This window comes from Procambarus clarkii, chromosome 76, assembly GCF_040958095.1.
Source record: "Procambarus clarkii isolate CNS0578487 chromosome 76, FALCON_Pclarkii_2.0, whole genome shotgun sequence".
Classification (NCBI taxonomy): domain Eukaryota; kingdom Metazoa; phylum Arthropoda; class Malacostraca; order Decapoda; family Cambaridae; genus Procambarus; species Procambarus clarkii.
The window spans coordinates 22,560,523-22,582,465 of record NC_091225.1 but is presented as its reverse complement, the minus strand read 5'-3'; the positions used below and the strand labels follow the sequence as shown (position 1 = coordinate 22,582,465).

General features: G+C 46.3%; 1 protein-coding gene across 5 annotated transcripts in view; it reads left to right on the top strand.

Moving 5' to 3' along the window:
* The window catches only part of Ctl2 (Choline transporter-like 2), a 357,612-nt gene that overhangs the window by 300,798 nt on the left and 34,871 nt on the right, over positions 1–21,943 (top strand). For all 5 annotated transcript variants that reach the window (XM_045763943.2, XM_045763948.2, XM_069313744.1 and 2 more), the window contains one exon: positions 3,512–3,616. In XM_045763943.2, the coding sequence (XP_045619899.2) occupies positions 3,512–3,616 (105 nt within the window). The remainder of the gene's footprint in view (positions 1–3,511; positions 3,617–21,943) is intronic.

The following is a 21,943-nucleotide window of genomic DNA, read 5'->3' as shown; positions in this document are numbered from 1 at the left end:
GGTATTCTGCACATCCTGCCATGTCTTCTGGTCTATGTGATGTTATTTCTGTGTGCAGGTTTGGGACCAGCCCCTCTAATATTTTCCACGTGTAAATTATTATGTACCTCTCCCGCCTGCGCTCAAGGGAGTACAGTTTTAGGCTCTTTAGTCGGTCCCAATAGTTTAGATGTTTTACTGAGTGGATTCTAGCAGTAAAGGATCTCTGCACGCTCTCCAGGTTAGCAATTTCTCCAGCTTTGAAAGGTGCTGTCATTGTGCAGCAGTACTCCACTCTAGAGAGCACAAGCGTTTTGAAAAGTATCATCATCGGTATAGCATCTCTAGTGTGAAAAGTTCTTGTTATCCAACCTGTCATTTTTCTTGCAGTTGTGACGGCTACTTTATTGTGTTCTTTAAAGGTAAGGTCTTCCGACATGAGTACACCCAGATCCTTTACATTGCCTTTTCGTTCTATGTTATGATTTGCTTGAGTTTTGTACGTGGTTTCCGTTTTTATATTTTCATTTTTTCCATAGCGCATGAGCTGGAACTTATCTTCGTTAAACACCATATTATTTTCTGTAGCCCATAGAAAGACCTGATCTACATCTGACTGGAGGTTCGCCGTGTCCTCTATGTTGCCTACTCTCATGAAGATCCTAGTGTCATCTGCAAAGGATGATACAGTGCTATAGGTTGTGTTCTTGTCTGTGTCCGATATGAGGATGAGAAAAAGTACTGGAGCAAGCACAGTACCCTGGGGGACTGAGCTCTTCACGGTTGATGGGCTGGATTTTATTTTGTTGACTATTACACATTGGGTTCTGTTGGTCAGGAAATTGTAGATCCATCTGCCTATTTTTCCAGTACAGTAATTCCTTTTGAACGCATTTTATGTGCAATAACACCATGGTCACATTTATCAAAAGCTTTTGCGAAATCTGTGTAAATTACATCAGCGTTTTGTTTGTCTTCCATAGCATCTAATGCCATATCATAGTGGTCCAGCAACTGCGACAGGCAAGAGCACCCTGTTCTGAAACCATGTTGTCCGGGGTTATGGAGATGCTGTGATTCCATGTATTTTGTGATCTTACTTCTTAGCACTCTCTCAAAAATTTTTATGATGTGCGATGTTAGTGCTATCGGTCTGTAATTTTTTGCCTCTGCCTTATTTCCTCCTTTATGAAGTGGTGCTATCTCTGCTGTTTTTAGTATGTCAGGAATAACGCCAGTATCTAGGCTTTGTCTCCACAGAATGTGGAGGGCCTGCGATAGTGGTTTTTTGCAGTTCTTTATGAATATGGAGTTCCAAGAATCAGGGCCTGGTGCAGAGTGCATAGGCATACTGTTTATGGCTTCTTCAAAATCCAGTGGGGATAGGGTGACGTCTGATATATGATTTGATGTTGGTATCACTTCCATGAAAAATTCATTTGGGATTCACCTCCTCTCTAGACCTAGAGGTTCACAACCCTGAACATCTTAAGGTTCTCCTACAATTCTCTACCAGGGTCCTCCACAGCTCTTCTGGCTGCTACACCATGAAGTCTTCCTTAAACAGCAATGGTGCTTCACCACTGGTACCACAGAAGCATGTGAAACTCCCCTCCACTGTTTCTCCTCTTACAGCTTGAGGTGCAACTCCTCTCTATGGGAACTGCTCTTCCACAGAGCTCAGTATTTCTTCAATAGCCTAGGAGTTCCATCCACTGTCTCCTCCTCTACTGGCCTCGAAGTTCTCTCAGCAACTCCTTTCCCCAGACAAACCTGCATCCCATTGGCACACCAATAAAGATGTTTTTCTACAAACATATAACTAAAATAAACTACACATAATAAATGTCTCCATTCAACATCTCCCTACTTCCCACATGATGTGAGGGGTCTCCCCCCCCAATTGGACGGGTCCATCCTCCACCCTGCCGGCAGATTTCTCTGTCCTGCGAGACTCGACGGCCCGGTCAGTTGTCTCCAAGTGCTCGGCGAGAGGGGATGCGCCGCTCATCCCTCCAGCTGTCTCCCCATCTCTATTCTCTCATTTAGGCTTTCTGCCTTAATAAAATATGCCTAACACATCTATAAACACCCGCTTCGGTCGCTGGGCACACGGCCAACTACAGGCAATCACTGTTAACTGGTTTAAAATGGCTTACCACAGAATTTGGTTCGCTCGCGGCGCTCATTGACTGAGCGGTTGGCACACAGGGCACCCTTGGCTGCCCACAGAACTGCCTTAAACTGCTCCACACTCTTTCTGCAGTTCACGACTTGAGCTGACACGTCTCCAGAATTATTCCACAGTCGAAAAGTCCGTCCACTTCCTTCTTCTTGAAGGTATATCAAACGGGTTCTTCTTCACCAGGGCCTCAACGGAGCGCAACCCTCCCCTCATGATTTCTTCAGCTCAAGTGAGGTCAAGGCCCCCTGAAGCGAGCCTCACACCTCCAGCAATTTCTCCACATCTCATGTCAAGTCATTTATTTATTTATATCCTTATTCACTGCCCATACTTTTAACTATTCCTCAACATTAACCAAGTGTTTACAGTATATGTTCACATGTCTATATCTCTTTGACCTCTCAGTTAGGTCAGGTCTGGCAGAATAACTCTCAGGGGGTAAACTCGTTTCTCAGGCAGCCTGGGATCATAACACTCGACAACCTCTCCACTGACTCGACAACCTCTCCACTGACGCAACAACCTCTCCACTGAATCGACAACCTCTCCACTGACTCGACAACTTCTCCACTGACTCTCCACAGACTCTCATACACACTTCACAATCCCTCATAGCCTCTACAACCTTTTAAAATACTGACTTAACACTAGAGACCAAGCCTGGCCCAGGCTGGGCTTGGGGAGTAGAAGAACTTTTGGAACCCTCTCCAGGTAAACCTCAGGTATGTGGTTGGTGGTGTAGTAGAGGTGTAATGGGTGCTCTTAAAAGACAATTCTGTCAATATTAAGGGCCGTAGACCTTCCAACACCCTCCCTCTGTACATAAGGGGCGTATGTAGCCAACCTCTGTGTTCAATGGGGAACTTGATAAACACCTCCAAATACCTGTACTAATTTATAAAATAAATTAACATTGTTATAAATAAAAGTAAAAAAAAAAATAACATTTAATAGGAAAGGTTAAAATTACTACAAATAAAAGATAGCCCCTTACATACTAGACATTACATTAACTACTCTATCATTACTAATACAATCACGCACTGCCACCACTGGTGACCACTTATGCAATACATACTCAGGGAGAGACAGGGTAAACAAGGACAGGGTAGTGCGTAAATGAGGGGACACAGATGATAACTGAGTACCCAAATGAGCCACAGATATATTAGAAATATTTTTTCAGTGTTAGGACAAAAAACAAATGGACTACATTAAGTGGTGGAGAGACAATGACTTTCTATTTAGTCAGTGATTATCTTTTTCTTGTTGATAATATGCTGTTGATTAGGACTGTGCCTCTACTCATTCCTCTCTTCTGCTCATGGAAAATGTTTCTCTTTTCAGGAAAATGATACCTGCACATATGAAGAGTTTAATCAAACCCAATGTCCTGGGGCATCATGCCAGTTCTTTGATTATATTGTTGATCCAAACATTCCACGGCTCCACGTAAGTTTTGAGTGAATCATCTATTAACGAACCAACTTTATTATTTTCTAATACTGTACAGTCATTCATAAATTTTTTTAATATTTCTGGAAAGGCTTCTTCTGTAGTTCTCTGGTAATTGCATTCTATATAGCTAACTCATAAGGATTTTTTGACCCAAGCTGATCTATCGGGAGCCAGGACCAAAGTCTGGCTCGATCTATGAGGTGAGGGGAAGCTTGGGCACCTGTGATATACCCAACACTAGGAAAACTCACCAGAAAAGCTTGAGAAAACAAAACAAGTTACTACTTGAAAGAAAGAATTGAACAACAAGGAAAACAAAGCAATCAATGTGACGATCAAACCACATATCAGAAAATGAAGAAAGGATGACATTTCAGTCCATCCTGGACCATTTTCAAGTATGTAATAGTGTGTGGAAGAGACAAATGAATAAGACAAGCAAGTAAGATACACACATACTCATCTTGCAAGACAATTTCTCCATCATTCCTTTTCTGACTTTCTCCAATTCAACACCGGGTTCTTGTTTTCCTGAACATACCCGCAGCCTTCTTCAAGAACTTATTTTCTCCGCTACCTTGCAAGTTGACGATGCTTTTCTAACAGTATGTCAACATCAGTGCATTTTGTTTTCTTCTCTTCCCAGTGATCTGTGTAATCTCTTATTTCCCCATTGCTTTTGACACTGCTTGCCTCTCCACTTCCCACCATTCATCCACAACACCCCAACAAATGTCTACATCTAATTTTCAGCAGGGTAAATTGGGGTAAATTCTCTATTTCTGACTGTGTTACCAACCTTTTCTTCCACTCTCTCTCTCTACCAGCAAGGACTACTTGCTCTTGGTTTCTCGTTCGCTACTTTGTCTGGCCCTCGTTGTGGCATTGCTCTCATTAGTTCCTTCGATCAGTTTCACAATTTTAGTACTATTTTGGACCTTTTGTCCTTCAGGGGGGGGCTCTAATCCTTTCTCTCATTAGTTTGCTTTTTAAAAATCACCACCTTTCTTGTCACTTTCAACTTTCCCTTGCCTCCCTGAAAGCTAACAACTCTATTGTTATCCAGACAAAGGCAATGCGGTGGTTGTCCTTAATTAATCATGTGAGCTATTTTCGAATAGCTGATGTTTTGCTCTCTGGCTCCTATACATATGCTCCTCTGATTTCTAACCTTTTGGATCACCTTAAAACTTCTTTTAACCATAAACTAAGACAACTCTCTAGTCTCTGTCCTCCTGACTTTGATCTCATAAAATGTTCCATTGTCATTTGTCTTTCTCTCCCTTATCTCTATGATCTACCTAAAACTCACAAACTTGGTGTTCCTCTTTATCCTATCATTTCTTCAAGAGGCTCTGTCGGCCATCTTCTTGCCTCCTGGCTTGTCAAAACTCACTAGTTATCTTGGTACTTTTACTCCTGCCCACTTTTGTCACTCAGGACTTCATTGAAAGATTGCACTTGCAGCCCCTCTGCAAAATGCTTAGTGTTTGTTCATTCTCTGTTTACTAATGTTCCTCATAATGATTCCTTTCCTTTTTCCTTCTCAGAAGGCAACTGACAGCCTTCTTCATCTCCTGCTTCCTTACTGACATTTTCATTGAACTCTGTTGACTATTGAGTCTGTGTTAATTCTAATTTCTTTTATTTCAATGCTAAATACTTCTCTCAAACTTTCAGATGTTATGGGTTCAAACTGCTATGGGTTCCCTCTCTCTCCCTTGTTCTTGCCTATCTCTATATGGAGTATGTTGAAACTGTTCTTCTTTCCACTATTGACACCGTACCTCTCTCTGGCTTCGCTGTGTTGATGACATTTTTACTCTATGGCTTCATTATTCTAGCCTTTTCCAGCCTTTCCTCTCCTCTCTTAACAATCTGGCCCCTTCTATCAATTTCAAAGTTGCATGGAAATCTAATTGAGACTCTCTCGCCTTGGTTACCCCTTACATTTTATACCTGTTCTCAAACTAAAATATATTTCTTTCATCCCTAACATGTTTCCAGCAGTAGTATCACTGTTGTGCCTTCCCTTCATATCTGAACCCAAAATCTCATTAATACTCTTTGTTTTCCTGGCGTAAAACTCTCCTTTCGACAAACTAACACACTTCATAGTACTGTCTCCACTCGATTATCCGGACTATATGGGAAGGACCCCCAGCCAGATTATCACGTGTTCCGGATAATGGTACTTTTTCACCTACGAGTTCAAACGTGACCATTTCCAACTATTTTTATACTACAAACACCATAATTTGAATTGCCTTCCCACATATAATTATTAAATATTCAACTAGAAATCTCAACTTACCTTGTTGGTGTTCGTCTTCTTGATTAATACCACACATCTTGAAGTTAAGAATTCTTAACAATTTACGTAACCTATACTAACACAACACTACAATTAACACTTAAAATTACTGTACAGTTCATTAAGGAAAGTTAGTTTTGACTGCCAGCTGCTGAAGCCTCACTGGTTGAAGGCATTTGGGTTGCCTGTGAGGCCTCACTTGTTGAAGGCGCTTGCTTGCGCCTCACTTAAAGGTGCTTGGCTTGCCTATGACGCCTCACTTGTTAAAGGAGCTTGCTTGCGCCTCACTTGTTGAAGGTGCTTGGCTTGCCTGTGAAGCCTCACTTGTTGAAAGCATTTAGCTTGCCTGTAATGCCTCACTTGTTGAAGGCACTTGCTTGCGCCTCACTTGTTGAAGGCGCTTGCTTGCGCTTCACTTGTTGAAGGCGCTTGCTTGCGCTTCACTTGTTGAAGGCGCTTGCTTGCGCTTCACTTGTTGAAGGCGCTTGGCTTGCCTGTGGCACCTCACTTGTTGAAAGCATTTGGCTTGCCTGTGACGCCTCACTGGTTGAAGTGTATAACACATAACTTGCCTTTAATTGCTAGGACAACCTTCTTCCTCTCAACACCTCCAGAACGATTGATGCTGCTACCAGACAGTCTTGGCCAAAAAATTTTAAAGTTACTATGAAAATAAAAAACTCATGTAAAAAAATATTTCACTAATGGCGCAGCACTGTGACTGCACTGGTTGAGGTGTATAACAGTAACTTGTCTTTAATTGTTAGGACAACCTTCTTCCTCTTAACACCTCCAGTATGATTGATGCTGCTACCAGACATAGTCTTGGCTAATAATGTTCAAAGTTACTATGAAAATAAAAGTTATTTAAAAAAATATTTCACTAATGGCACAGCACTGTGTTATAACACGAGGGACGGGAGTACATGGGTTGACCAATGTTGGACGGGTCCACTTGGGGCAGCTATAGCACGCTATGTAGGCCGCCAGGAGGGAAAAAAACTCTATTTTTGAAGGAAACTTCAGCCTGTGCACATTGTTTTTAGGAAACTTATATATTTGTTATTACATAATTACTAGTACTTACTTCATTTGTTTTTGGCTATGATGAATTGTTCTAAAATTAATGGTAATTCCTGTACCCAGGTGGTCCCTCCCGATGCTCCCCTCCCACCCTCCCGACACCACCCACCCACCCCACCCCCCTCCTCCACCATGCGTCTCGAGCCACAGGCAGATGGGATTAATATAGTATGGCCCACCCCATGGCTTTCATATCCAGACAATTCAATGATTATCCGGCTGACTGTCCGGATAGTGTAACATCGGCAGCAAGTTAACCGGCTCCAATTTTTTATCCGGCTCCCATGGCCATTTTGGCTGGATATCGAGATAACTTTATCCGGTCACGATTTTGGCAGTATAAGGGCATTTTCCAAATGTTCGAATCCCGGATAATCGCGGGGTTACAGTATTTATCTTCCCTGTAGTGTTTGGGGACATTCCTTGAGAGGTTCACCTCACTTGTGGTAGTTTTTGCTCTAGGACGAGTCTAGGTTTTTTTCACCCTCCGTCTTTACCCCTGTTTGAGACATCATAGGCTGGTGGGGGTGTCACTGGTTATGTTCATGCTGCAGTCAAGTATATACATAACCTAGTACCAGTTTTTACCCAGCGTTGTGACAGCCGGACATGAATCGGGAACACTCCTGGAGGTTGTGGACTTGTGCTAACCAATATAGCAAACCAGTACTCTTGCTTATCAAGGAAATGGAGCAAACCTTTGCTATGTCTACAGAGTCAGAGAGTAAGGATGAAATACAATACGACTCCAGGCCATTTCAGGTAGTAATGACCAAGAAAAAGAGGAAGACTATGAACACATGGGAAAGAATTGAAAGAGAAAGTAGTTGGGACGAGAAACGACCAAAAAATTGCAATGATCAACAACAGATAAAACCAAGGTCTTAACCCTTGTGTGGCTCCGGGCTATTTAGCATGTGTCACTCACAGGCACATACCAAAAAAAAAAAAAATTTTTCTTCTAAACCTGTTAATTTGTGTTCTCTGATCATGGAAAAAATAATAAAAAAATCGTAAGTGGCATATATTACCCGCTATAGGGTGGGGAAGTCTGGTAAAAAACAGACGCTGACTCAGTGTGCATCCCAGACGGTCTGTTGCTTGCCAGCTGTCAGGCAGGAGTTGCCACAAAGAGATAATTACCTAATTATTTCAATGTCTCTGATTGATTTTTCGTAGTTTTCTGGGGGGAGCCCCATCGGCTCCCCGGAGCTTTACCGGTTGATATGCTAATGTCAGACTTTGGCATCAGTCATGTGTATGGAGTTCTAGGGCCTACCGGAGACCACGGCCAGAAAGGTAAGCATTCCAAAACAAACCCCTATTCTGGTGAAAATTGCTACCTAAAGCCAAACTAGTGGATAGAACTCAACAGAAAACAAGGAAACTAGTATGACGTCATACGTCACCGCGCTGCTGTCTGCGCAGCTCCCCCCTCCCCGGGAGGGGGAAGGGGGAGCCCCAGACCTCCCACGCCGGCTATCCACCCATCAGTTCTTCAGCTGATGCTATAGGCAACGGTTATGTGCTCTGGCTCCAGTGGTTGTTTCAGCACTGTACCTAGAGTGTGGTGTCTGTTTTCTAGGTGGTGCGTGAGCCGGGAGTCTGTCTCCCTTGTTCGCCTTAGAGTAAGGGGCAGTTTTTGCACTGGTGGGGCGCAGGGTACTGTGCAGCTTGTCTTTACCAATCATAGCGGCCGGCTCTGTTTCGCTTGGGTACGCTGTCCTCTTGCGGGGTTTTCTTTTTCTTTTGTTTATCTACCTGGTGGGGGGGTCTGCCTTCGTTCTTGCCCCTTGTGTTCTGAGTATTTTCTGGTGGTACCTCCTGCTAGGTCCCCGTGAGTGTACACTTCCCGGGGGTTCAGCTCTTAGAAAGTTGTTTGGTAGCTTTGGGTGCCGGTTAGCAGTACCCTGCCTGGGATTACCTGAGCGCGAGTCCTCTTATAGTAAACGCTCGGGACCCTGGGAAACCCCTGGGGGCGCGCGGGTCCGATGGATGTGACCCCAGACTCCCCCCCTTGCTTCCAGCGAGTTTGAGGGTTGCTCTCACCCTGTGTCTCTGGGTGACTCTCTGTTTTGCCTCCGTCTGCTGCCTGTGAAGTCGGTGACACCTTCGACCCGGAGTCCTGCGAGTTTGGTTGCTCGTTATGGCTTGGTTACCCAGTTGTGCTAACAAAGCGGGTGCGGGCAGCAGGGGCGTTGCACTTGAGCCTTGGTGGTGGCAACGTTCTCGTGGTTCCTCCCCGGGAGCCCCGGGGCTGCCCCGTTGTAGTTCGTTTAGGGACTTGGGGGTGTTGGTTGCTTCGGTTCCATCCATGCCCCTTTGTCTTTCCCCTGGATCACCATTCCTGCCTGCATCCGGTTCCTTACCGTCTGTGGGTTCGGGGCGGGGTTTTTGATGGTGTTGAGACTCGGGCAGTCTCAGGGAATTCCCCTTTCGGGGTTGTGACGGGGGCATTTGAGCCTGTTCCTCCAGCCGTGTTGTATGAGTCTGCCAGTGGGCTCCCTTCCTTAGTGTTTTCACGGCTGCCCCGGTTTTCTGGTACGGCCGGGGCTTTGGGGGAACGGCTCGGCCCCGGGGCCTGTTGTGTAGGTTCCCGGGGCTGGGGAGGGGCTGACTTGGGGGGCCTTGGCCCTGTTGGACCCCGTGGGGTTTTTTATCCCTCTCTAGGCGGGGCTTGTGGTTACGCGAAGTGGGGTCTTTCCTCCCCACTCGCCGTACGTGCTGTTGGGCGTCGGCCCCTCCCCGGGCTCGGTTCCTTGGCCTTTGAGTCAGTTGGTTCCGTCCTGTGGGTGGATGTTTCTTCCCACCCCTTTTTGGGACGGTGTTTTCGTCATGTTTCCCCGTTCGATGGGGTTCTGCGTGACTTCTGATCTCGGGTACGCCTGCGCCTTTGGGACTAGTGTTGGCTTCTGTGTTCTCGAGGGTGCAGGAAGGTTTTTCGCTACTTCCTGCATTATTGGAATGTCTGTCGGCTCCTCGTACTTGTCGCCTTGTTGGGCTACTTGTCGCCCTGTTGGGCTACTTGTCGCCCTGTTGGGCTACTTGTCGCCCGGTTGGGCTACTTGTCGCCCGGTTGGGCTACTTGTCGCCCGGTTGGGTTCCTTTTTGGGCTCTTTGCTTCTTTGGCTGGTTTTATTGTTCCTGCTTCCTCTTTTTGGCTACTTTTCTCGTGCAGTAGTCCTGGCTGGCGTCTTCCCGCAGAGAGGGTGTGCGGTTCGGCCAGCGTGTTATGCGCATGCGCCGTGGAATTTGTTTTGGTCTGGGCGGTAATTACCTAAGTGTAGTTACAGGATGAGAGCTACGCTCGTGGTGTCCCGTCTTCCCAGCACTCTTTGTCATATAACGCTTTGAAACTACTGACGGTCTTGGCCTCCACCACCTTCTCCCGTAACTTGTTCCAACCGTCTACCACTCTGTTTGCGAAAGTGAATTTTCTTATATTTCAGTGCTGGTGTTTCAGTGCTGGTGTTTTGCGCCCTTTTTGCTACAGTGCTTCGCCTCTCGTTCTTCTCCCTGGCTGCGGTATGTGCCCCTTTGTGCCGGGGGTGTCCTGGTTCCCAGTTGTGGGGAGGACACCGCGGTTTTCCCTGTGTCATGGGTGTGGACCGCCTCCTTCGCCTCTCCCTGCTCTCCTGCAGGTCCGGCAGGGTCCGGCTCTGGCGTCTTCACCTGGCGGTGCTCCCAGGTTCTTCCGGGCACGGTTGAGTCGTGTCAAGTTCGTGCCACCGTTCGCCAGGTGAGTTCTGCGGTCTGGCGTCTTTTGGCCGGGCGCTGGATGCGGAGTTGTTTATATACCTGTCTTTATTTAGGTATTTTGTACGACTGAGACCGTTCGCACACCAGTGACTGTCCCTTTTTCAACCCTTCCTGTCCCCCTCATGTGCATGTCCAACCCATGCTGGAGTCATTCAGGGGACCCTCCTTTTTAACCCTTACACTGCTCAGGGGTCATATGGACATTTACACCCCTGTGCGCAAGAAAAAAAAAAATTCAAAAAAATTTTTTCGTCTTCTAAACATGTTAATTTGAGTCTCCTGAGCATGGGAAAAATAATAAAAAAATTCTATTATACATACCAATGACACAATTGAGCCGAGAAGTTGGCCGATGACGTCACAGATTGTGAGCGCTCAAGGGTGCTGCGTCAGCCAGCTGTCACTCACGGCCGCTCGCGCGGCCCGAGTTGCCGCGAATTTATTTTCGCGGAATTATTTACAGTATTCTTGGGTCATTTTACTCCAATTTTTTTCGCTAGTATTGTTCCAGTTATTACCACTAGACGTTGTATTATAATAAAACTGGTATAAACTCACTAGGCGTTCACATATTAGTGTCACAAGTATGCCCACCAAAATGGTATAATTTACAGAAAATATTCAATGTATTTGGGTTTTTTTCAATATAAACACAAAAATAAACTTGATATGTACATTTATTTACCAAAGAATTACACATTTAGTACTCCAGGAGACTGTGATACTGTGCGAAACAGTCGATATGGCACAGAGGGACGGCACACGCTTCGCACCATGTCAACACCAATTTGCGTTTCTGTGGCCTCAATTTGGTACTGGAACACACAACACACCGACGCTGGCCTGCTGCACGAGCTCCAGTTGGTGGTAATTTCTTGATTTGATGTATCAGAAAGGCCTCCCTGTAAGCGAGCCTGGGTGCAGGAGCATGGTTCAGTATTGGGTCTCGAATGGGTCTTTGTATACCAGGTGTGTCCTTGCCAAATTTACCTAGCAACTGTTTCACAACTTGGAAACTGAACGAACGGAAATATGGTTTTCTACCTGTCTTCACAAGAAACATATTGTAACTGTTCAGCATTGTTACATCAATAAGGTGAAAAATCATTTTCTTTGTCCACTTCACTGTTTTACGTACACACTCTACAGCACCCACCATCATGTCACATTTATCAACTAAACGCATGTTGATGTTGTAGTCCATCACACAATCTGGCTTGTATATTATTTGCTTTGTTGTTCTGTTCACCTTGCCACTGTCTACCATTGTACCAGGGTGAATGGTGGTCAACATGTTCACTTCACGTCTGTCTTTCCACCGCACTGAAAGCATTGCACCACTTTTCCTTACCTCGCAGTCACCTACTTGCATAGCAGTATCAAACACAGGCATTTCCTTTCGTTTTGGCTTTACTGTTCCACACACTCCAGTCTTATTATCCAGCAAGAATTTCGTTAGCAAGGGACTGGTATAATAGTTATCTGTGTACAATATGTGGCCCTTGTTCAGATATGGTGCAAGCAGTGACTTCACCACACTACCTGAGAAGCCATGTTCGTCATTAGCAGGAATATCTATATTTGTGGCTGAATAAAGTATCATGTGTAACACCATTCCTGATTCACAGTCACAGAGCACAAAGAATTTCAGTCCAAATCGGTGACGTTTTGAGGGAATATACTGCTTGAAGGCAGCACGTCCTTTGAAAAGCACCAGGGATTCATCAATAACCAGCTTCTGAGCTGGTACGTAGTAATCTCGGAACTTTCCAATCAGGTCATTTAGCACGTGCCTCACTCTCCAAAGCCTATCATCCTGTGTCTCGTCAGCATTATTTGCAAAATGAATGCACCGTAGGATCAACAGAAATCTGTCTCGGGACATATATTTCCCAAACAATGGTGTTGGAACAGAGTTGTCTTTGCTCCAATAATCTGAAATTACGTGTTTCACACAATGTTTCATCAACATGCAAATTGCAAAAAACACATACATCTCATCAACAGTTGTCTCTTTCCAACGCTGTAGTCGCGAAAATTCTGAAACTTCCTCACCTTCGATGAGATCATCCGCAAGTCTATTCGTTTCGTGAACAATGTGTTTCATTAGCGGCTCATCGAAATACGCAGTAAAGAAGTCCATTTCACACATTTCGTCACCAGTATCAGGGAAAAGATCAGTAATTCCCACATCTCTGTTATCAAAGTCGGGAATTTGTGGGACAAAATCTTCCCCATCACTCCACACACACAAACCTGCTGCCTTCCGAGAGCCATTAGCTGCACCACGGCGAGGAATCCGGGGACCAGGAGCTGAAGCACGCCTTGTAGCAGTAGGGGCAGGAACGGTAGATGAGGAAAAAGATGTGGAACATGAGGGAATTTGTTCCTCATTGTCGCCATATTGTCCCATGCGGCGGCGCTTGGCTGGGCGGGCAGCTGAGGCGGCGAAACTTGTACTGGCACTGGGGGTAACACTATTCTCCAACTCTTCATCACTAAAGCCTGAGAAAGATTCACTTGTTTCAGACTCGTCAATTGTATCATAAACGTGCAGTGGTATAGATGAACGATGTGCTTGGGCGCGGGGCGGTGTTGAGTGGTGTTGAGTAGCAGCCTCGAGAGGCATCCTCACCCTCGTGGCACCCACATGTTCCCCCTCACTATCCGTTGTTTCGATTTCTTCTGGCTGGGTATAATCTTCATCTATATCTGAGTCGTCAATATCAGACTCATCAACGTCCTTGAACAATTCATCTGCAATTTCGTCTTCAGTCAAGGACTGCTCGGCGCGGAGCGCTGGGCGAGGTCGCACGCTGGGTCGTGATGCGCTCGCCATGGTGTCTGGCCACTAACTAAGGCCTGTGAAACAAAGGAGGCCTGCTCTGGATTTTTTTTCAAAATGGCGTCTGTTTACAATCGCCCCTGGCTACGGTATGGGTGACCCCTTTACACCGCGGGACGTTTGAATCGTGCCTGGCACGCTTTGGCGTATATATACGCCATGCGCACGGTGGGACATGTTACTCATGGCGTATATATACGCCATGCGCAGTTTAAGGGTTAATGTTGTGAGGTGTGGGGGTTGTAGGGTTGGTTCTGTACTCACCTGGTAAGGCTCCTGGCTGTGCTTGCAGGCTTTGAGCTCTGACTCTTGGGTCCTGCCTATCTGGTAGAACTTGCGGGATAGTACCAGTGGAGTGCTGTGGTGCTATTGGCACATTTGGGGAACACTGTATTACCATCAGAGGTCTGTGCTTGTTACACGACCTACTTGTGAGCATAAGCCTTCTTGCTGGTTCGTCCGTGGACTTCCAGGGCGCACTAGCCTGTTTTCGTATGGCAGTTCCGGCCCGTCCTGGTTGTGGGGGTATGTGGGCCGGTGGACTGCTCCTAGCAGCTGCCTGGTGGGCCACCCTCTGGCCGGTCTAGCCTGGCCTTGGGCCGGGCTTGAGGTGTAAAAGAGCTCCCAGTACCTCATCCAGCAGGTATCGAGCGGGGTTTCTCCGCCGTCGGTCGCCTGGTGCAGGTTTCTGGGCCTGCAGGGTTTTGTCGTGTCTCCGTTGGCCCTGTCTGGGGTCTGCCTGCTCCGTTCTCTGCCTTTGCAGAAGGGAGTTGCTAATTACATGTTGCATGTTGCAGTGGTGCCTGTTGCTGCTGCTGCACGTGTGCATTGGTACTGTGTTTCAAGGTGGCGTGTCCTTGTTCCTGTGTCCGGTTGTGGTGTGGCACTTTGCTGCCGTTTTGTGCCTGGGGATTGCGTGGGGGTTTTTCTGTCCCTGCCTGATTGTCCACCCCTGGTTGTTATCCTGGGGTTTTTGTGCTTCTGCTCTTTCTTCCTGCCTCCTCTGCAGCAGGGGTGTTCTGCGTGTGTTCTTAGGCGTTTGTCAGCCTGTGTCCTGTGTTGTGCTTCCTTGTCTCGGTCTATTGCAGCTGTTCATACCCCTTGGTTCGGGTACTGTTCTGGCGGCGACCCTTCCGCCTTCTTTGGTTTCCTAGCTTGCCCTGCCGATTGGTTTTTTGGGGGTCTTGCGATGTCTCGCGTCGGACCCATCGTTTCTGAACTCCTGGCGGGCTTGCATGCTTTGGGGAGTTTTTCTGTTCGGCAGACGTTCCATCTCCTTGTGCCGCCTGGGTTTCGGTGGTCGCGCCCGAGATCTTCCCACGGCTCCGCCTTTTCCTGGGCTCGAAGGGGCCTTGTCGGGGCTGCTTATGTTCTGCCTCGCGGTCTCGCCTCCGGTTGGTGGTCGGGTGGCTTCGTGGTAGGTGTCCCACCTGCGTGCTTCTCTTGGCGGCAGTATGGGGTATTTTGGCGGTCCTTCCTTTTCCTGTCCCTTCTTAGGTTGGTTACTCTTGTTAGCTTGGTTTACTCTCGGCTTGGTTTTCTGGTGGGGGGTTGGGGGCCGTCGTCTTGCCACATACTGTCGCCTCTTTTCGTGCGGCGCTGGCGAAGCCGCTTCAGCTTGCTTTCGGTCTTGGTGTTGCTTCTGCACCGTTAGTCAGCTGTCTTGTGCGTCATTTCACCTCCGGCCTGTTCGTGCGCCGCTTGCTCCATCCTGGTCTCTGGTCAGCGTGCTCTGTCTTCTCCTCGGTTGGTAGTGCCCCTTCGGTTCCGGTGTGTTTTTTCGTCGGCTCTTTCCTTTTGGCCTTTGCCTCTGGGGGTTGAGTCTCTGAGTTTTCTTGCTCCTTCGGTTTTAGCGTTTTGGTTGTTCGGTGGCAGCAGTCTCCATCTTTTCTGGTGCGGGGTGGGGCTGCTGCGTTCTGGAGGGGTCCAGGGTTTGTTGGTGCTTCGTTGGTCGGGCCGGGGGTGTGTCGTTTTTTGTGTTCAGTGGCGGCCCTCCGCTGTTGTTTGCGTGCCACGGTGTTTGGGTCCGGAGCGCATTTTGCGTTGATCCGGTTCTGTTCTTCCCGGTTCGCGGGTGATAGTGTCCCGGGTGGTCAGCTGTGTTCTTGCGGCTAAGCTGCCTGTGTTCTTCCCTCATGCCTATGGCGTTCGTGGTTTCGCTGCTCTCGCTGCCGTCTGGGCGACGTGGCCTTGCGGTCTTTCGGGCATGGTTTTTTGGTGTTCGTGCAGGGGCCTTGCTGCTCGTTGTTCTCGTGTTGTTCCCGGGACTTTTCGGGGCTGTGGCGCCTTGGGTTGGCGTTTGCTGCCGGTTGTCTTGCCTCCTTGGGGGGTGCGTGGTGTCCGCCTCCCGGTTCTGTCCCTTTGACCTTCCTCTGTGGGTAGTTAGCTCCGGGGAGCCGAGGGGGCTCCCCCCAGAAAACCAGCGTTGAATGTAATGAAACGCCATTTTCTGGGTGAGACCCGGAGGCTCCCCGGCAACCCTCCCTCCCTCCGGTCGGCGGTTTTTCGCGTGTTTTGACATCCAGCCTCAGAACTGATGGGTGGATAGCCGGCGTGAGAGGGCTGGGGCTCCCCCTTCCCCCTCCCGGGGAGGGGGGAGCTGCGCAGACAGCGGCGCGGTGACGTATGACGTCATACTAGTTTCCTTGTTTTCTGTTGAAGAGTTCTATCCACTAGTTCGGCTTTAGGTAGCAATTTTCACCAGAATAGGGGTTTGTTTTGGAATGCTTACCTTTCTGGATGCTTGACCCGGTCGATGGCAGACATAGAATGCTTCCAACCACACGGGGGTTTCTATAGGCCATTGCTCCCCTTGCCTCTCTGAGGGGGCCAGGTTCTGGCCGTGGTCCCCGGTAGGCCCTAGAACTCCATACACATGACTGATGCCAAAGTCTGACATTAGCATATCAGCCAGTAAAGCTCCGGGGAGCCTCCGGGTCTCACCCAGAAAATGGCGTTTCATTACATTCAACGCTGTTTTTTTTGCTGTAATATTATTAAACAGTGTGTAGTGTGATATATTTATATAATAAAATGAGTGAATCATCGCTATACTCAAAAATATGGTGTGCATATTGTTGATTCAATATTATGTTCATCAAGTAGTAAACAAATACTTTGTTGGTTATTACACTATATACACAGGTTATATATAAGTATCTGCATGTTTTGTTCACCATAACGAACCACTAAGTTGCTATTACGAGTCAAAAAGCAACGAGGAGTGACCGCCACACACCAGCCAGCCACTCACTCCCTCCCTCAACACCTCACTCGCCCACATTCTCCTCCCGCCATACTGTTTTTGCTTTTATTCACTATATACAGATGTTATATATAAGTATCTATATTCGTGTTCACCATAACAAACCTTTAAGTTGGCATGCTCAGTGGCAGTGGTAGCCTGCCACTGGCTGCCACTCCCTCTCTCCCTCACCTCACCTGGCTCGCCACCATTCTCCTCCCACCATACTGTTTTTGCTTTTATAATACAGACGTTATATATAAGTATCTGCATGTTTTGTTTACCATAGCGAACAACTAAGCTGGTAAAGTGAGTCCAGACAGTAAAAGGTGGTCACACAGAGTCAGCAGACAACGCTACCTCCCTCCCCACCAAGACTACTCCTCCCACTACAGCGCTAATTATCACAACAATCCTGCTATTATCAGAATCCTGGTCATTTTTATCAGTCAGGGGTCTTCTGTAATAATATCATCGCTAAATAATAGCATGCAAATGTATATTTTAGCATTTTTAGGCGATGCTGTGGTCATAAGCTGAACAGCAATGCTGTGAGCTTATGCTGTGTGCGTCAGGTTTGGTGGCTCACTCAATACTGAGGCCCCTCACGCCCGGGAATTTGGCCCACAATTTTTTTTTTAAAATGGCGTCTGTTTACAAAAGCCCTGATGAAGGTGTGGTGAACCCTGTGTATCCGCAGGCCGTTTAAATCTTGCGTAGTACTCCAATACATCATATGATGTGGAGCGCAAGTTACTGCAAGTCACTAAACACATCATATGATGTGTTGTGTAGTTAAAGGGTTAAATCACTTGCCAGTCTCAAAACAAAAATCTCACCAGACAGGCATAACAGCAAGATGGACAGATTAATATAAGGAAGCAGCTGTTATTTTCCTTAACATGTCAACTAACTTTTCATCAGAAGCTAGAGTGGACCAATCAATTGGCCAAGAAATTTGGTAAATATGAACCATTATTCAAGGAGGGTGTTCACTGGCTTTACATAAAAGTTGGGACAGAAGAGGCAGTGGAACATCTAACGACTGACAGATTTAAAAATATTGTTTTGGTTACTCCAAAAGTGGGAATAGTTTACACTTAAGTTATTGTTTTTAAGTATCCGACATACTTGGATCTTGAATTTCTTCATCTCAGCAATGAAAGTGTTGTGTGGGCTAAGAGAAACATTATACATGGTGAAAAACAAAGCCAGATTGTTGCCTTGTTAAAGGGTAAGGCTCCAGAAAGGTTTTTGTGCAATGACTTGGATACAGGAAAATGGCAAAATATACTGAGAAGCCTACATTATGCATGAAGTGTTCTCATTGGAGACATATGTCATGGAAATGCCAGTTTGACCCCAGATGTCAGTACAGTACAACATCGATTCAATGTACCCTGATTTAACCCTTAACATGCTCGGGGTCTAATATCCTGCCATCCGCACAGGCGCATGTCATTTTGAAAAAAAAAAAAATTTTTTTTTTTTGCTAATCTGTTAAGTTCTGTTCACTGATCACGAGAAAAATAAAAAAAAAATTCTATTGTACTTACTTTTGTTGCAATAGAGCCGAGAAGCTCGGTGATGACGTCACAATCTGCATGTTTGCTCATGCAGTACACGCCCGGGAGGTGTTGCGCGCGGTCCTCAAACAGCCAGAGATGCCACAAATATATTTTTGCGCTATTTATTTACAATGTCTAAGCGCATTTTATCTAATTTTTTTTCACTAATTGTGTTTCAAATACTGTTTGAACATATTTTGTATCAATAATTGTTGCATATTTGAGTATACACAGGCGCACACAAATGTTTTCAATTACGGCAATATAATATGTCATTATAGTCTATTATATTGTATGTTCTGCTTATATTTGTATATATTTACACATACGCACACGCTATCTGCTTATATGTTTACATATTTACACACTCGCACACGCTATACACACTTTGAAGCACACTTAGAAGATTTCTAGACTGTGGTAGTCATTGAAGCAGTCGACAGCACATAATGGGATACCACACGTTTCACACCATGTTTGCACAAGCTTCCGTTTCTTGTCTCTACGTGTTGTTGTTTTACACACCAAGCAATCACGTTGGGCTATTGCACGCTTCACACCAGGTGGCAAATACTTAAGTTTGTGTGCTAGGAAGCCTTCAGTGTGAGCGAGGCGTGGAGTACCAGCATGCTGCAACAGTGGGTTTATGATGGGCCGCTGAATACCTGGGACGTCTTTTGCAAACTTTCCTAATAACTGTATTGCAGCATCAAATACAAAGTCACGGAAAGTGGGCTTACGTCCAGTTCTCACAAGGTACATGTTGAAATAGTTCAGCATGCTCATGTCCACAAGATGGAAGAACACTTTTTTCGTCCACCTACATGTCTTCCGCACACACTCTGCAGTGCCAATCATCATGTCTGATTTATCAATCAACCGCATGTTGATATTATAGTCTAAAACACAGTCTGGCTTATATAGTGGTGCGTTTGTTTTATGGCTCACTTTCCCACTGTTCACCATTGTTCCATCATGAATTGTTGTCAACAAGTTCACCTCTCTTTTGTCTTTCCACCGAACTGACAGAATGTTATCACTTTTCCTTCTCTGACACTCACCAACTGCAATGTCGTTGTCAAACACAGGCATTTCCCTTCGTTGTGGCTTTACTGTACCAACCAATCCGGTTCTATTTTCTAGCAAGAACCGAGCTAGCAAGGGACTTGTATAGTAATTATCTGTGTATAAAATGTGTCCATTGTTCATCCACGGAGCCATGATGGTCTTCACTACACTCCCCGAGAATCCATGTTCGTCGTTACCGGGAATGTCTACATCACTAGCCGAGTACAGAATCATGTGTAACACGTATCCTGTCTCACAATCACAAAGAACAAAAAATTTCAGGCCAAATCGGTTTCGTTTTGAGGGAATGTACTGTTTGAATGGAACACGTCCCTTGAAAAGTATGAGAGATTCATCAACCACCAGCTTCTGTGCTGGTACGTAAAAATCTCTGAATTTTCCAATAACATCGTTCATGTAGTGCCTCACTCGCCACAGTCTATCATCAGGTGTTCGGTCCTGAACACTTCCAAAATGTAGACACCTGAGGAGTATCTGAAACCTGTCTCGTGACATATATTTCCCGAGTAATGGTGCTGGTATTGTCTTGTCCTTGCTCCAATAGTCATTTATTGCATGTTTGTGACAGTGCTTCATCAACAAACAGAGTGCCAAAAACACATACATTTCCGCCACTGTGGTATTTTTCCAACGCTGCAGTCGTGAAAATTCTGTGATTTCCCTCTCAATCAGGTAAGCAGCATGCAGGTTCGTTTGGTGTACAATGTATTCCATGAGTGGTTCATCATAGAATGCTGTAAAATATTCCATCTCAGCCATGTCCTCACCTTGATTAGGGAAAAGGTTTGTAATCCCTACATCTTTATCGTCAAAGTGAGGAATATTAGGAATAAAATCGTCACCATCACTCCACTCAAGTACACCAGGCGTCCTGCGAGATGCAGAGGAAAGACGGCGAGGAAGCGATGCATACCGGCGACCAGGAGCTGAATACCGTCTGCGAGAAGCACGGCGGCTACGTGCACGTGAGGTGGGTGTACGTGAACACGAGGGTCTTGGTCCCTCATGTGGTGCCATGCGGTGGCGCTTGGCCGGGCGAGATGCTGCTGACGCGACAATTTCTCGCCCAGTTACACCACTGGTACCAGCCACAGGCTCAATAAAACTTTGATCTGAGTCACTAAACCCAGAAAAGGAGTCGCCTCCCTCTGACTCGTCACCCTCGAACAGAAAATATCCACAGGAACTGTGAGGTTGTGGTAGAATTGGGGTAGAAAATGGGCGAGGAGGCATGGGAGAGCGTATAGGCCTCGCCATGGCATGGCGGTCATTCTCACTTTCACTGCTGCTGCTACTATCACCCGACAACTGTGTATAATCCTCATCGTTGTCTGAATCGTCAAACACACTTTCTTCACCTTCAGAGAATAATTCGTGGGCTATTTGCTCTGGGGTGAGGGACTGAGTGGTGCGTGCCCGTGAGGCGTTTGACCGTGCGCTCGCCATGGTGACTCTCGCTAAACTGAGGCCTCCCATGCCTTCGGATCGTGAGCGGGAATTTTTTTCAAAATGGCCGCTGTTTACTAGAGCCCCTGGGCAGCGTATGGGACCCCCAGCTACACCGCGGGCCATTCAAATCGTGCGCGGTACCCATACACTTCATATGAAGTGAAGCGCAGTTGACTGGTAAAACTGATTTACACTTCATATGAAGTGATGCGCACTTTAAGTGTTAACGAATCTCTGGCTAGTTCGCACACTTTTCAGGCCAGATTTACTCACCCGGTTCGACGAACAATGGTTCGCCAAAGCGGGGGATGTTCGGATTTGCTTACGATGTGGAGTTCACAAACTGGTGGAAAACTTTCCCATTCTATCACAGATTACAATTAATAATTCGCTCATATGACAAGTTCAACCACACAAGTGGACCACACAAGTGGACCGCACAAGTAGTCCACAAGTAGTCCACAAGTGGTCCACAAGTGGTCCACAAGCTTACAATGTTGGGACAGTGTTCACAGAGTGGTGGAAAACTTTCCCATTCTGTCACAGGTTACAATTAATAATTCCTTCATATGACAAGTTGGACCACATAAGTGGACCACACAAGTGGACCACAAGCTTACAATGTTGGGACAGAGTTTACAGAGTGGTGGAAAACTGTCTCATTCTATCACAGATTACAATTAATAATTCCTTCATAAGAAAAGTTGGATCACACAAGTGGACCACACAACAAATGAATCAAGGCCAGTGTCCTTGACTTGTATACCATGCAAGGTGATGGAGAAGATCAGTGAGAGAAAACCTAGTAACACATCTGGAGAGAAGGGACTTCGTGACAAATCGCTAACTTTTATTCAGGGAAGGTAAATCTTGCTTGACTGGCTTAATAGAATTCTATGACCAGATGACAAAGATTAAGCAAGAAAGAGAAGGCTGGGCAGACTGTATTTTCTTGGATTGTTGGAAAGCC